The 17,155-nt window shown below is 36.9% G+C and overlaps 1 protein-coding gene across 8 annotated transcripts in view; it reads right to left on the bottom strand.

Annotated features, from left to right (window-relative positions):
- Positions 1–17,155, bottom strand: part of MKLN1 (muskelin 1) — a 384,259-nt gene that overhangs the window by 4,031 nt on the left and 363,073 nt on the right. For 6 of the 8 annotated variants that reach the window (XM_081537099.1, XM_081537096.1, XM_081537098.1 and 3 more), the window contains one exon: positions 11,106–11,463. The exons of the other annotated variants lie outside the window; for them this stretch is intronic. In XM_081537099.1, the coding sequence (XP_081393225.1) occupies positions 11,342–11,463 (122 nt within the window). In that variant the 3' untranslated portion in view covers positions 11,106–11,341. Of the gene's footprint in view, positions 1–11,105; positions 11,464–17,155 lie in introns of those variants that run through there. 8 annotated transcript variants of the gene reach the window in all.

The raw sequence follows: 17,155 nt of genomic DNA, 5'->3' as shown, positions 1-17,155 counted from the left end.
GAGTACCAAGAAGTCAGGAAGGCCTCTGGCCATGCTCGAGATACACTGTTCTAAGAGAATGACTCCTCGCTTATCATGGTCACAAAGACCTATGACTCCATTCTCTTCCTGAAGAGGTCATTCACCCTGCTCCCTGCCCTGCCAACCAACAGGCACTCTCAGTTGTCATTTTTGTTATGCCTCTTGGTCACTCATAAGTCCCCATTTTACAAGCTCCCTCCCAAACCACATATTTATTTTGAATCCTAAGGGTGAAAAAATTAAATAGGACTAGCCACTATAATTAACATAGGTGATACTGAGATAGCTAGTATTTTTCAACGGCCTTGGCATCTTACAGATTAAAAAGTCACTGGGATCCTAGCAAACTGGGTCTTCTACCAGCATTTACTTAAAAGGGAAGGTGAGGCAAAGGAGTTGAGACTGTGCCCAGTGCAAAACAAAAGTCACTGGTGGATCTAGATATGAGCCTAGGATTCCTGACTCCTGCCCTGGACCACCCATCCTTACAGCCTGAGTTCAGAGGGCAGGTAGACAACTCGTGCTGTAGACATTATACCAAATGTCCTATCCCCCTCTTTGAGGTTTTGCCAAACATCAGACTGACTAGCACAGCAGTGGACAGACCAACAGTAGGAAAGCTACTTCAACTATAGCTTTTCTCTCTCTCTTCCTTGTAATACGAATGTTTCTAGACAGAATATAACTTGATGGCCTTCATCCACACCACTTGATATGGGAGCAGCTACCGTCTCAACTGTGTTAAACACAAAGCCTTCTCTGCTTACTGCTCCCTTCCCACCAGATGGCAAATACATCAAGGGAGAGGAGGTGGTGACCCACATTTCCATCGTTTTAATTCTCTCGAGGATTAACCCAGGAAAGGCCAATTCCTTACCTTATCGCCACACACCATTTTCCTGTTTTGAAAACAGAGAAATGTTACTCATGGGCCATGCTCAAAGCACACCCTAGTAAAATGGATTATTTTTGATTTGTAAAGTGAGAGAACATAATCCCTATTTTGAAGAAAATCAGTGGACATCTAACACCAGAATGCAGGATCATACACAAAGCCAAGAAAAATGTAAACCAGACCAGGAGATAGAAAGGGCCAAGAGGAAAGTTCCTTGGTAAGTCTGTCTGGAAAGCTCATACAACTCAGCCCAAACAATCCGTTATCTTTGTTGAACATATTTCTGAGTTTATTTTTTTCAAGGATCAGCCCTTAAAATTCTTTCCCGTTCTTTGGAGACAGGGATCCAGAATTTTACCAGCCTCCAGATTCTCTTTATTATCTTTTCTACAATTAATCTTCAGTTCAGTTTTTTCTTCTAGTTCCTAACCTGTACAAGCATGCCCCCACTTAAAGAAAATCTGGGAAACCCAAGTTCAGATTTACAAAACGGATCAAGCAGGACTGGTCATTAACAGTAGCTGAAGAAAACACCATTTTATGAAGTCACTTACCAGTGCTCTTTAAAAACGGAAACTTCCCCTAGAAACTCAGTAAGATCCACCAGAGCTTCATTTCAACACTGCCTGCCTCAAAGAAAACAAGGTCTTTGTACAGTGTATTTAATTTGCCTGAATAAAACTCACCTTTTTGAGGGAAAATATTAACTTTGTAAAAATATTTACAAAGTATGTATGTATTTCAAAAGTTGACTTCAAAAGAAGTTTTACCAAACACAGACATCTTGTAGTGTCCATATATAACTTTTTATTAAGAAAATGAACAAAATACATTCTTTCTCCATATGTACATTACATACAACGTAATTCTACAACTGCGACTGTTCAGCAGATCACCTATTTATTCACAAAGCAGTGTTAACACATTCACCAAACCCAGGATCAAAACATTACTCATACTAAGGAAGAAAACAAAACCCTAAAAAGTCCATACTGATAGGGCAAAAGTGAGATAAAACAGAGGATCATGAGCGAGGTGAGGAAGATTACAGAGCACACTCAACAGAGCCCACCAGTTCAGAACATTAATGATGTCAGAGGATACCTGATGCCCCCAAAACATTTGTTTAAACATTTCAGCTAGCCCATGCCAGTGGTTCCAGACCTATCTCATGATCTCCACTTCTGATTTAGGTACCCAAGGATACAGGATCCATGTTGCTATAGAAGAGGATAGTAAAGGAAGGGGGTAGAACCCTGAAAGGTTGCAGTTTCTTCTTTCATACATTAAGAAAAGGACTCTCATGAAATACAAACTCCTCAATCTTAGCTGGTAACCAGAGAAATACATTTTTGGAGAGATAGTTGCTAAGCATGGTAAGGGAAATATTGTGTCAAGGACTCCTTATTTATATACTTACATTCATCTCTTTTCTTTTGCTTTGCTCTTCTCTGCTTTTCCTTTGGCCTTTGAAAAGTACCTTATCCTTCTCAGGTGTGAGTTTAATTATGATTATATTAAAATAAAGTCCATCTAAACAGAAAGCTCTTCATTACGAATATGCTCCAAATGTCTACAATGGTACATAAATGGCTTAAAAATTCAAATTAATCTTAGAGATAAAATTTCAAATGACCTGAACAAGGCAGCCCCCTATGTAGCTTTTCGGTAGTATCTTATATCTATAGTTTAGGCTTAAAAATTACATTTCAACAGAATTATTTTCAGATGGTTTATCTAAAAAGGATAATGTTTTAAAGGAATATAGTAAGAGTAGAGAAAAATACTTGTGGACAATGGAATGGCTGTGTCAAGATTTTTTATTTTTTTCCTGGTCTTTACCATGTAGGGTAATAGAAGGAAGTCAAGAAAGTAAAATGAGTTAAGTCTCACCAGTTAAATAAGAGTGGCTTTCCTTCTTCACACTCTGTAATTTCCTAAATTTCTACGATAAACATACTTTTATAATTACAAAACCAATAAATGTTATTATTTAAAAGTCCCATTAGAGATGTTTAACACTCTCCAACTTTCAGATGAGCTGGCTGCTCTAACACCATGTTTCCAGTCTGGGAGATGTTCTGTCAGAGAGGAGCTATCCACAGCGTCAATAAGCAGATCCAGAAAGACAGATTCTACTGGCTGTGGATGAGCTGCACCTTTCTGCTCAACCTAATCTGCAGCCCAACTTTGGTTCTGAGGATCTCTCTCTATCTTTATCTAAATGGACCTTAATTTCTGGCCAAGAGAGACTTCTAATTTGTAAGAGTTGACAAAAAAAATTCTAACATCTTTCCCAAGCTGCATTCACAACCCCCCAACCCCCCATCTTTTCCACTGAAAAGGTGGAATATTGTTTGTTGCCAAGACCAACACAAGAAAAGGAGGATCTAAGTTTTCCTATACGCTTCTTCTGAGGCTGCAGACTCAGCTGTACACAGATTCTGAAGTGGTGACAGGGAAGAAATCTCATTAAAAACAAAAACCTATTTCCATAAAAGAATCTGCTCACAAAAAATGTCTCTTTACAGTTTCTAAATTGAGCTATAGAGGAAAATTAATACTATATTATTTAATTTGTTCAATTCAAAAGATATTTTATGACAAGTCAGAAAAGCAAGCTGGCTTAAAGAATAACACAATCACAGTGTATCTTGGTTAGGCTAAATGTAATGCTTAAGAAAGTGAGCCCACTTTTATTTCTCTAAATGTGTGGTTTACAATTGGGGGAAAAATTGCTTTACAATTGGTCACCAAAATCATTTTTCTGGGAAAGGAAAAAAATACCTCAAAAAGGAGACCAAGTACATGACTTTTAAAAACATATCTTCCCCACAGAAGACTGCTCACATTTAAACTTTTGGACTTTGATATCCTACTATCAAATTTGGCATTTATAGCTAGTGTGTATGTGTAAATTGTGTCTGACTCTTTGCGAACCCATGGACTATACAGCCCATGGAATTCTCCAGGCCAGAACATTGTGGAGTGGGTAGCCGTTCCCTTCTCCAGGGGATCTTCCCAACCTGGGGATTGAACCCAGGTCTCCAACATTGCAAGCGGATTCTTTACCAGCTGAGCTACCAGGAAAGGCAAGTGAATTTAAGCTAAGCCTTAATAAAGGTGCAAGTATCCTAAGACTTTTAAAGTACACAATTTAAAAAATGTAAAGCTACACATTTCTGCCCTGTTTCCCTCCTTTTACCTTAAGAAGGTAAACACAGCAACTATAAGGCAACATGCAAAAACAGTCACTTGCCAAAATCTGATGGCACAGGATCCTCTCCTTTGCTGCAAAATGAATTTATAGAGCTCTGCCAGTTACCGTGGAATTAAATTCATTCTAGATACCTTCTCTAATGTAGTCACTTCACAGACAGGGAGGAAACCTAAAGAACAAACCAAAATTATTAAGTACTCCTAATTCCAAGCCCAGAACTCATTTACTTCCTGGCAAAGTCGAATAAACAGAGACTTTCAAGAGTATGTATAATTTATTTATTTTAAAACACGGAAACTAAACTGATGTCAGTTCAATTCTGTATGGGTTAGAAGTTAAACACGAAATGATAATTTTCTTCCTAAGGGGCTAGAAAATGAATGCCAACCATATGACACTAGCTAAACTGTAACAAAGGTTTTCTTGAGATTTGTTAACAAAAGGAGAGAAATTAAGCTCAAAACTGGCTACTTGAGTAACTCCTTAATCATGCACAAAGGCCTGTTCAGTACACCACACAGTGTTTTTCCTTTCTGCCAATTAATTTTGCATTCATCAAGCACTGAATGAAACTGAAGAATGACGATCTTTTCAGGTTGGTATTCGCGTGGCAGACAGCTCAGATATCCAAACTAACTGCTGTGAATGCTAGCATCCCAGATGGTACAGAGCTGTGTGCAGCAAGAGCTTAAATTTGATGAAAAAACAAGTTCCCTGGGAGCCCAAAAAACTTGTGTGTTAAAATGTTTTATTGCTGGTTTTTCTTCTGGATTCTTATCAAGGAACTGGCTGTACATAAGAAACCGCTCACCTACTTTAAGATCTAGAGCCCATTATAATTGGGTTTTCTGTTTCAAGATCTGTGTCAGCTATTTGGGAGAGTGAGAAAAGCAACTAACCAAGAAATGCTGCTTTCTAAAGACTTCAGAATAACTGAGTTTTGATCCCTTTTGACAGGCTTCTTCTCAGCACTGCAATAGATTAATTTATGGTTAGAAATGAAGAACTTTCTTTCTCGTTTAGATCTGTGGACCTTCAAATCCAAGCTCCTATTTTTCCTTCTCTAACAAACCCTCAAATCTCCTATATAGATCTGTTCCTAAAGTTCAATACTTCCAAGTGAAAACGCCAAACAGGCAAAATAGGACATTACATATAATTGTTCGATAGTTCATCGAAACTGTTTCAACAGCAGATAAAAAGAAAAAGAAGACAAATTAGTTCATAATTCCAAGTGATACAACTGGTCAATTTCCCTACTAAACATTTCCCCCTTTATTGTTGCTAACCCTATGGCTCTCAGGTAACATCCACATAACACTCTGTTTACAATAAAGCTAGGCAGTGTTTGAGCACATGATAGTATGTATTTGTAAGTCTTATTTCCAAAGAATGGCTATTGCGGAAGATAAACTAGAACTACCCTTTGATTTTCAGGTTTTTACGTTACGAATTGAACTGGAGTTCAAGATCTGCAACTTCAGAGTTCTAAGAGAAAAAAAATACGGATTCCCACAAAGGCACCTCTGTGTTTCTACAAGAAAATCTGGTTTACTATCATTTCTAATGACTCTTTAGGTTAAGGGCTGTAAATCTACTGTCAGAGAATTTATAGGATTTATCACTGGCGATGACTGGGAATAGGATTTAGTTATTTAAAATTTGAGCTAAATTCACATTCTTTGTTGTTGTTTTTGTTATTCTTTTTGGCCACATGGTATGGCTTATGGAATCTTAGTTCCTTAACTAGGGATCAAACCCAGGGCCTTGGCAGTGAAAATGTGGTGTCCTAACCACTGGACCACCAGGATTCCACCAGGATTCATTTAGTGAATGTAAATTCACTAGATTTGCATCCTTAAGGGGAAGATACATTTATAAGACTGTACTATACTTTAAAAAATTTATTTATTTTTTTGGTCACACCAAGAGGCATGTGGGATCTTAGTTCCCTGACCAAGGATCAAACCTGCACCCTCTGCATTGGAAGCACGGAATCTTAACCACTAGACCACCAGGGAAGTCCCTGTACTATTTTAAGGAAAAAAAAAAGAATGCGTACCTATCATTTCATGGCAATTAAAGCTATTCCTGATACTCAATTATCTCAGAAATTGAAAGTCAATTCTTAACACAAAATTCAACTTCAGCAGAAAATCATTGCTACTCAGGGGAGATAAGAATAGGGAAGTGAAAGTGTCGCTCAGTGTCCAACTCTGCGACCCCATGGACTATACCATGGAATTCTCCAGGCCACAATACTGGAGTGGGTAGCCATTCCCTTCTCCAAAGGACCTTCCCAACCCAGGGATCGAACCCAGGTCTCCAGCATTGCAGGCGATTCTTTGCCAGCTGAGCCACAAGGGAAGCCCAAGAATTCTGGAGTGGGTAGCCTATCCCTTCTCCAGGGAATCTTCCCGACCCAGGAATCGAACAGGGGTCTTCTGCATTACAGGTGGATTCTTTACCAGTTGAGCTACCAGGGAGGCCCTAAGAATAAGGGGAAAGAGGCAAAGAAATACAAAGACAATAGGCAAATGAAAATTCTGGTGATGTGCTAAATTCCATGAGCTCTGCTATGAAACTTGTACCTCATCTATAGTATAACTATACTTCTTAGTGCCAGGCAAAGCAGCCAACACTGGCTCTTCCATTAAAAGCTATAAGCCATATTACTATCCTCCAAATGAAAATGATTCAAGCATTTTTATAGCAGTGTCTGAACGTTATAAATTCTTTAATAACATACGATTTTAAATTTCACTAATCCATTGTCATAAATAAGGATAAAAGAGCATGTTTGCTTCAGAATGATTTTGAAAACCCAGGAAGTCTAGGGCTAAAAAAGCCCAGAAAAAAGTTATAATAGCTAAGAAAAATAATGGAAACATAATTCATAGTATTTGGGGATAGGAAGAAATCAAGGTTTAAAAATAATGTATAAATAAAATCTCTTAAGACAGCATTTTTTTTTAAAATAAAAAGACCATTTGGTGAAGAAATCAGTAACTGTAGTTATGAGTCCTCCCTGTCAAACAGTGCTGACTGACATCATTCAGCTGATCTAGCTGGCTCCTAATTATTTCAACAAACATCAAAATTTCCACCTTCAACTGAATTACCACCAGATTAGAAGTTTGGGGCACCCATATCATTTCAGCATTAATACAAACCACAGGGAGATGTAGGCCATAGTTAAAAATCACAAAATAATAATGCTATTTGACAAATAAGGAATACAAAAAATTTGAGTGAAAGTACCTGAAGACCTAATCTACAACTACTGTTATATACAGACTCTGTATGATTACTCCTCTAATGACTATAAACTTTTTCTAAGGAGCCTGTGTATCTTAGATTAAGGACTATCTTAAGAATTTAAAACTTAAAAGTTCAGGCTAGAATTTCTGCAAAAGTTTGAAATTGCATGTGTTAAGTCGCTTCAGTCATGTCCGACTCTTTGCAATCCTATGGACTGTAGTCCTCCAGGCTCTTCTGTCCATGCGATTCTCCAGGCAAGAATACTGGAGTGGGTTGCCATTTCCTTCTCCAGGTGATATTCCCAACCCAGGGATTGAACCAGCATCTCTTGTGTCTCTTGCATTGCAGGCAGATTCTTTACCACTAAGCGACTGGGGTATGAATGTGTATTTTTTAAGAGAGGAAAAAAAAAAAAAAGATTACAAAGGGTATATTTTTAATAGCTAGATGATGTTGTTTAAAGTACACATTGTATGATCCTCTCCCATAGAAATCATTTCAAACCATAATTCTCAACTGCTTTGTAACAACCAGCCAGCTAAAGAGGTAGCACGACATTCACCTAGGAAATAATCAAAGGACTCACAGTTACCTAATGAATTTCATCTTGTGTTAAGAATAACTATAGGGTAACTCCTTACATGACACTGAGCTTAATTCAGAAAACAAAATCAGAACCGTACTGCTTTTTAAGTGCTTTTGAGCCATTAAGTATCATTCACAATTTTGCATTGTGTCTCAAACTAGTTTCTGTTTATAACTTAAATTTTAAAACTGTTTTATTACCTGAAACTATGTTAATGTATCTCTAAATAGCACTTTTAAGGTAGATGTGAAGAGATCCACTAGAAAGATAAGCTGGCAAATCATTTATGTTCAAGACGTATTTCACCCATGAATGTAGTTTTACGATCTTAAAACATTGAGCTCTAAACCCAACATGCTTTTCTGTGGTAAATCAGTGTATTAACTTTCTAATGTTTTCTATCAGTTTTAAGGAAAACCAGGTCTAAAAGACAATGTTGCTAAAGGTTAATACTGTCAGCTTTAGCACAGAGCTAGGCACCCAAGTCTCAATTCCTTTGCTTCACAGGAGGCCAATATATGTGAATTAATCAGGTTGGCCACATGAGGTCTCTGTCATTCCACAAGATCCAAGTGCATTTTGGAAGTATCTTGCAAATCAGATAATTAATTTATCACGAGGTACAAGCACTGAAAATAGTGTTAGAGGCTAGTCTACTTCTAGTTTAAATTATTTCTAGTTTATTATTCTGGAATAATAAATTTCCAGTGGAAAAAGGAGAAATGGGGATGAGGTTGAAGTTAGGGGTAATGAAACTGAGCAAACTGTACTCCACTAACTAACGCATCTAAAACCAGGTGTCTCAATTGGGGGCTAACTAAGCTAGGATAAAAGAATTTTTAAGTAGTAAAGCATAGGTATTTGGCTACTTGAACAATGTATATAAATACCAAATTAGATTAAATTGTATAATATACTGCTAGAATAGTTGGAAATACATGTAGCTCTTCACTAAATATATAAACAAGTTACACATCAGGGTTCTGATGTCAAAAGTGAGCAGAGTGTCAATCTTGGTGGGCATAATGAAGCCCTACACTCTCCTGCAATCATTACCAGCACTGCCCCAGGGTACAAATTCTGACTTGCCTAGTCAATAACTTCCTAAATACAGTCTATGTCACTTAAGCAACACTAAATGGTTTGCTATGACTCAATCCTATTTCAACACGTTAGTGAAATATATACATATATATAAGTGAAAAAAAGAGAAATGGTTTCACTTAAAGTGAGGAAAGATGAAATCAGAACAAGAATATTTAGAAAACAATCGGTAGAAAGTCAGTTAGGGAAAAATAAAAGCAAACAAAATCACTGAGTCCAAGAACTGAGTTTCTTCCAAATACAGAATCTAAAGTACAGGAAAAAAATGGCCAAAAAACAAAAAGGGCAAAACCCACCATAATAAAGTAATTATCCTCCAATTAAAATAAATTAATTAGTTAAAAAAAATAAATGGTGGAGGGCAGCAGAATTTCATTTGGTTATTGTCTTTAAAGTGCCAGAATTCACAGTGAGTAAAACTAGAGCTTTTAAATTTAGAAACTCTTTCCAAGTTCTTTCGTATCAACTCACTGATTTGTACTTGATTCCACAAAAAGACTTCAATAGATTATAATATTAGCGATAATAATGTTTTATGTTCTTGACTGTCACTCAGGCAAATCTTTTAATGAACTGTGTAAGTAGTAAGTAGATTCTACTTGCTCACCTGTAAAGTCAATGGGTTATTCTGCAGCTACAGTGAGGTACTTCCTGAATTATGTACTGTATCTTTCATAAATCTAATTGTTTTATAAATCACTACTGATTGTTTTGGAATGCCTGGAAAGCCAAGGACCCCAAGATTCAAGGCTAGCAGTAGGAGGAGAGATGTATTTCTATCCATCTCCAAAAGATGAGAAACCATGCAATAATGACTGACTGAAGAGGGATCTCAAACTCTCATTCCTATACATGAGACTTTTTGAAAGTGCAAATCAATTTCTTCTTTCTTTGGTGAGGCCTAACCTTGCTACTCAGGACATACTAAATTCTCTGAAGGCATTCACTTGCAAGAGCCATTGGACTGGTAGACATTTATTATACTTGGTCTGCTTTAAGCGTGGTGGGTATCAGTTGCATACAGCATACTTCTTGGCCAGGTATAAGTTTCCTATGCTGCATTCCACAGCACCTCATGGAATATATGCCTCCACTCTTCACAACACAAGGAACTGTGGAACTGCCCTTCTTCTAGTTAAATAGAAAAATATTTGCACCATTATTTTTCTCTTTCTCCATTAAAAAAGCCTGGTCTATGTGTTAAATGAAAGGCCTGTCAGTTGTATTCCACTGGACTACAAACCATTATTCTTTAAAATATCAGTATATAGAAGCAGACGTAGGGAGCTAATGTGTATGGAAATAACACAGCTCTGGAACCCATTCTCCCAAATGGAAACGTTACAAAGAGACAGCATTTGTAGGAAGAAATTGAAACACTGGCCCTGAACAGCTCTTCCAGGGGAAGGAGTGGTTTTCTTCCAGAAATACTACAACAGTATCAATTGCAACCAGAATCCTCCTGCTGGTAATTTTAAGAATGGCTCTTAAAGGTTCTGAAGTATATTCTCTCCTCGGTTTAAGGTTTCTGTGACTCAAAGTTTTGTAATAACCACTATAAAATATATCATTATAGGAATACTATATACCAATCTCAGATAAGTGCGTGGATCAATCTCAGGTTTTGCCTTTTAGTTCTATGACAAGGAGCCCTCTGTCCCTACTACTGTTTAATGTAATACAAGACTCTAGTCAACAAAGACACATATATCACTTAAATATACAGCAACTGCCCTACAGAACTATATACTGTTAAGAATGAAGTAAAGAGGTAACAGATGATATAAATCACTTACAAGCAGTTGGGTGATGTAAGGTAAAGAAAAGAAAAAGAAAGAAAGGCCAAAACAAGCCAACAACAAAATCCCAATCCTTGTAGCACTGAGTCCGTGAACAGGGCTTACTTGTCCCAATTTTATAAAAATGAAATAAAAATCAGAAAACGGTATACTGCCTGATTATTTTTTTCTTTTATACTCGTGAATTCTTAAAAGTTAAAGTAAGAAAAAATATATATATTTAATGGAAAGTATATACCAATTTCACTTTATTAGCCTAATTTAGGAATGGGATGAGGACGACGGGGTCAAGGTCAGGTGTGAAGGAAGAGGGTTAAAACTTGTGACAGCAAAGATCCCTTCAAAACTCTGGTGCAGTCCTCAGTCACTGTAGCCTAACTGTCAGTCAACAGAGCTGAAATCCAGAAAACCAAAAGCAGACTCCTGTGCTCCAGTTCTGTCCAGGGACTCTTCTGTCACAGTGTGATGAGGTCCACCAGGTTGCCTTTAGGAGGAGTCATGCTGTCAGGAAAGAAATTTACTAAGGTGTCAAAGAGCTGAGTTCTTTGAGCATAGGTGTGATCCACATCCGAAAAGCCTGGTGAAAGAGAGATAACAAAGAAACTCATCCACTGTGTTTAAAACTCTACACCTAACGGTAAAGCTAGTTGACAAAAGCAGCGAATGCATAATGGAAAAATCAAAACCAAATCAGGCTTTGAAACCAGAGAGCGATGGGCTCTGATTCCAGTTCTGCGACACAGCAATGGTACAATCTTACGTAAGGTAAGCAGCCTTGGTACAACTGTTTCCTCAGCTACAAATCTGTGATAATCCTGTTTATGTCATAACCTTTACAGTGCAGATTAAATGCAATTATCTGAATGCCACCCAGCAGAATGATTAGTATTTTAGTAACTAATATTGATTTCTCTTCCTTTCCTTGTAAGCATTTTCCTCTTCTGGTCCACTGAGCAATTTTCATTTCTCTTTTCTTTTTAATGCTTTTGACCACTAAAATTGTTTTGATAATAAAAATCTAATCAAAATTAAAGGGGTCTTTAGAAAGCAGTATAAAATCATTATGCCACTGAGAGCTGGAAGAAGTCTCAAAGAACTGAGTGAAAATTCAGATAGTCCAGAAGAATGTCCTTCCAGAGGATGGAAGCAACATTTTTAATTTTTTTTAAATTTATTTTTAATTGGAGGGTTATTGCTTTACAATGTTGTGTTGGTTTCTGCCGTACAACAACACGCATCAGCTGGAACTATACATATGTCTCCTCCCTCTTGTGCTTCGCACCCCCCACCCCCATCTCAGCCCTCTAGGTCATCACAGAGCACCGAGTTGAGCTCCCTGTGCCATACAGCAGCTTCCCACTAGCTAGCTGTTTCACACACGGCACTGCATGTATGTCAATGATATTCTCTCAACTTATCCCACTCTCTTGTGTCATGTCCACAGGTCTGTTCTCTAAATTTACGTCTCTGTTCTTGCACTGCAAATAGATTTATCAGTACTATTTTTCAAGATTCTATATATGTGCATTAATATACGATAATTGTTTTTATCTTTCTGACTTACCCCATTACTTTCTGAGTACCTCCTCACTTCTGGCACGGTAGGATCTCCAAGCTTATCTTTACACAGCTTTGGAGTCTATCATTTTCCCTAACAGCTCTAATTCCTTTTAGTGGTGAGTGATATTTACAAACTAAGATCAGTGGTGCTGTTTCTAGGACTATATATATATACACACACATATAATACACATATCTCTTTTAAAAAGAATAAAATTATTAGTCCATGCTTTTACTGCTAATTCATTTTTTTAGGAATCTCACAGGATTCTTCCTCTCCTTATTCCATTCCATATTTACACCTCCTTTCTCTTACTAGGGAAACCATCTCTCTCAGCAATATCATCATATTTATTCATTTGCTCAACCTAAAACACACACAAAAGAAGTTCCAGAGTTTCTATACCCAAATCAGTACCAGCAAAATTCAAGATTTTCTTGCTTTTACTATCTTTAGAATATACTTCACTGAGAATATGCAGTTGAAGCTGTACTTAAAGATTTAATTCTTTTTTCCCCTATTGTCTGATTATGTCACAAATTTGATAAACATGTTTGTTTCTGTTTACATTCAACTTCAGGGTGTTTACCACCTTTGTTTTATTTTATTTGTAAAATGTTGTGGTATTAAAAAAACATTGTGGTATATTGTATTTTTAAGACAGGACACTGATTCTGTGGTAGTACTTACAGTATCATTTTTATGAGATCAAATGATTTAGGAGGGAAGGAAATAAACACTGAGTCTCCTACTATGTTAGGTTCTCTATGTATGACCACATTTCACTGTCACAAAAATCATACGAAGCAGTTACCATAAACTCCAATTTCAGATGAGACACTTAGGAGAGATTCAGTCATTCAATAACATATCACAGTTGCAGAGGAAAGAGAATGGAGTGTGAACCCATGTCTGTCCGACTCTAAAGCTCATTTATTTATTTATTTTTATCAAGTAACTGAGTACTTATTAAATAGAGAACCTATCTTTTATTTTTATTCTCCATTTACCAATAAGGAACGTGAAATTTACACTATCATTACATGAATGGTTAAATTATGGTAGATCCCTATTATGGCACATTGTGTATAACTTACAAATATAATTAATCTAGTATAGTTTCACATAAGCATCTCCAAGCCACACTGTTAAATTTTAAAGAGCTATGTGGAGAATACACATTTTTATATTACATAATAAATAGAACCAGAACACATAAAACCAAACATCTGTATGTCTGTGTGTACATGTATACAGTTGATCCTCACTATTCACAGATTTCGTATTTGTGCGTTTGCCTACCTGCTAAATTTGTAATCTCTAAAACCGTATTGTGCCACTTTTGTGGTCAATCACAGACAGGCACCAAGCGGCAAAAAATCTCAGCTGCCACCTGTAAATATACGTTCTCAACTGAGGTCAAACTAGTTAGTGCTCTGCCCACTTGTTTCAGCTCTCAGACTATAAATAAGTGCTCTTTTCACAATCTACTTGGTGTCATGTTCTTCACATTTTGTGTTTTCTGTTGGTGACTTCACTGCTTAAAATGGCCCCCAAGTGTGGTGCTGACGTGATGGCTAGTATTCCTAAGTGCAAGAAGGCTGTGACATGCTTTATGAAGAAAATACACGTTAGATAAGCTTTGCTCAGGGTGAGCTACAGTGCTATTGGCATGAGTTCAATGTTAATGAATCAACAATATAAATATGTAAGTAAGGTATGTTCCTGTTGAAAGAAAACAACATTATGTATTAATTAATTAAAAAAATTCTGTGACAAAAGGCTTGTAGGACCCTGACTCTGTATTTTCCATAGGAGCAATGGGTCAGTATTAACCAAATTCAGGGTTACAGGTAACTGTATAGAATATTATTGTGAATTGTGGGAATCAACTCTATCTGTATGTCTGTGTGTAAAGATCTGCCAAATGCAAATGGTCATACTTGAAGAAAGGAGACAGAGATTGAGGGAAGTTGTTCAAAGACAACCTGAATATTAAAAAAAAACAAAAACCCTTTAAAATGTGTGGGGCACCAGGAAACTTAGCAACAGCAATATGACTACATAAATAGTAGTGACAGGACAAAAAGCATATTGATTTTAACTTTCATGTTCTTAAAACATACCTTGCTGAAAATATGCTTTTAAAATTAGCTAAAAGTCAGAAGCCAAGCTTCAAAGTGTCCACAGCCATAGCCATAGCAGCCTAAGCTAAAAAGGTTATTTTTCTCCGAAGTCAGTCATTTTTCAAAACTAACACAATGCCAGCAGTTTGTAAAAATCATTTTCCATCGTTCTAAATTTTTAAATTACAAATAACATTAGTAAATACTTTTTAATTCTGAGAGGTTCAGATAAACTGGATGAATTCTGAAGGAAGTCAGAAATTTTAGTTGAGCCAATTTTGGGGGGAACATAATTTAGAAAAGGAAATAGTTATTTATACATGAAAAGTGTACACATCCATACATTAAAAAACCCCCACTAGATTTAAATTCTAAGTGGAGTGAAGGTAAAACAATCAGATAGAAAATGAATGAGAAAAACCAGGAATTCTAAATAGGCATGAACTTTATGAAAAAGACTTTTTAAAACAAATAATATGTCAAATTTCTCCTTATGAAAATTGGCATATAGCCTGAATTTACTCCTCATTCAAATTCACCAATGTTACAAAGCTGACATTTATAAGGCAGGTAACAGATGTGGTACCCTAAACAGAACACTTACTAAGCATTTCATTTTGCTGTTTTCAAGAATACTTCATTCTCTCAACAACCTGAGGTCACTACTCTGCCTACCTCCATTTTACAGATGAAGAAATTAATGATTAGAAAGTTGACTTATTCAAAGTCACTTTTAAAATTACCAAGTGGCAAAGCTGATATCTAAACCTAGATTCTGACCCTTAACCACTATACTACACTCTTCCCTCTTAACTACTACACTGCTTCCCTTCAGACAAGGTAGGAAACAAAACCCCACAGAAAATTTCCCTTTTTGTATTTATTTCTGTTGTGTCTGTATTGATCTCAGTGTATCTAAGGTCTGTTTAGAATCCAAGTAAAACAAACTGTTCCTGACAAAATATATTAGCTGACAGTGAATAGAGCAAAGAAAAGAGTTAAGCTAAAGGTAAAATATTTGCTGACAACAGTCTAATATATTTAAATGACTGCCAAGAAATTCTTGTTCTAAAGGCTACATATAAGTCAGCCAGAGACATTTTAGTGCTATCCACCATTAAAATAAAAATAATGGCTTTGGGCTGCAGTATCCATACATAACAAAGCACACATTCACTCAAACTGAATATCGATGTGCCAGGCTCCCAGTTTGTCTATCACTAAATCCATTTCAAAAGATAAAATTCAAAAGGGCATGAACTTGCTAAAATAATGCCTGTAACTAGACTCTCTATCTCACGGTTTAGATTCCTAACAACCTGAATACACTTAAAAAAAAAAATTAAACTAGTTTATTTATTTATGGCTGTGCTGGGTCTTCGTTGCTGTGTGTGTGGGGGCTTTCTCTAGTTGGGGTGAGCCAGGGCTACTCTTCATTGCAGTGCATGGGCTTCTTCTTGTGGTAGCTTCTCTTGTTGTAGAGCGAGGGTTCAAGAGGGCAGACCTAGTAGTTGTGGTGTGGGGGCTCAGCTGCCCCGCAGCATGTGGAATCTTCCTGGACCAGGGATCAAATCCATGTCCCTTGTATTGCAAGGCAGATTCTTAACCACTGGACCGCCAGGGAAGTCCCTGAATACACTTTTTAAAAAGCCTTTCAGTGTGTGGAATGGTGGTAAACAATTATGCAAATTTTTACAAGAACCTACTGAAGTTATGTTTTATAGCAGTCCTCTTGCCTTGTGGGGGAATCCTACGTATTCTGGAATTAGAACTCAGGACTAGAGTTGCCTTGAGTGGTACAGAAACCTCAGTCACTTGCTATGGAAAAAGAAAGGGTAAGACCCCAAGAGACACTGCTATTATTTCCCAACCCTCTGAAAAGCAGGGAATTATACGTCTCTGGCTTTTGCTTTTGCCTTTGAGGTATGTTTCACCTTTAAGAGACAAACAATGAAGAAGTTAAGCCAAAGTGTATTTAATTGCAAAGATAACGAGAAGCATTTATACTACATATGCTGGAAAATTTTGATACTATTACCTGACTCTAAGGCTAAATAAAACAGCACCAGCATCAATGGAATTAGTATGCAATCACTGTGTGACTGCATTTTATAATGACAAGAGGAGAGCTGGAAATTCCCATACTTCAAAAGGCTACTATCTTGTTAGCTATAAAAACTGAAGCTATAATGACTTATCCTAACAAAAAGATCCTTGAAAGTTCACCTGACTAAAGCTCTGAGTTCTAGAACTTCTACAGACTCCCTATTTACTACAATCTGGTTTAACTACTTTAATAATTCATTAATACTAAATGAGAGTACCAGTAAGTGAACACTGATGTCCGTATCTGGGATGTTTGAGAAACACATGAACGATATATTAAGATATCAACTTACAAAAATTCCCATTTTCAGGAAAGAGTTACTTCACTCCCCTGCTTCCAAACATCAATTTCATTGCCCACCCCAACACCATTCTGCTGATACCACACAATTTCACAAAGAATAAACTGAGGGGAAAACCCATCAACCGACGAGTGTTAACTCATGGTAAGTATATCAGTAATGTAGTCTGCATTC

This window comes from Giraffa tippelskirchi, chromosome 10 (genome assembly GCF_054371585.1).
Source record: "Giraffa tippelskirchi isolate mGirTip1 chromosome 10, T2T-mGirTip1v1.2.pri, whole genome shotgun sequence".
In the NCBI taxonomy this organism is placed as follows: Eukaryota; Metazoa; Chordata; class Mammalia; order Artiodactyla; family Giraffidae; genus Giraffa; species Giraffa tippelskirchi.
The sequence above is the reverse complement of the archived record's forward strand: the minus strand, read 5'-3'. Positions and strand labels throughout refer to the sequence as shown.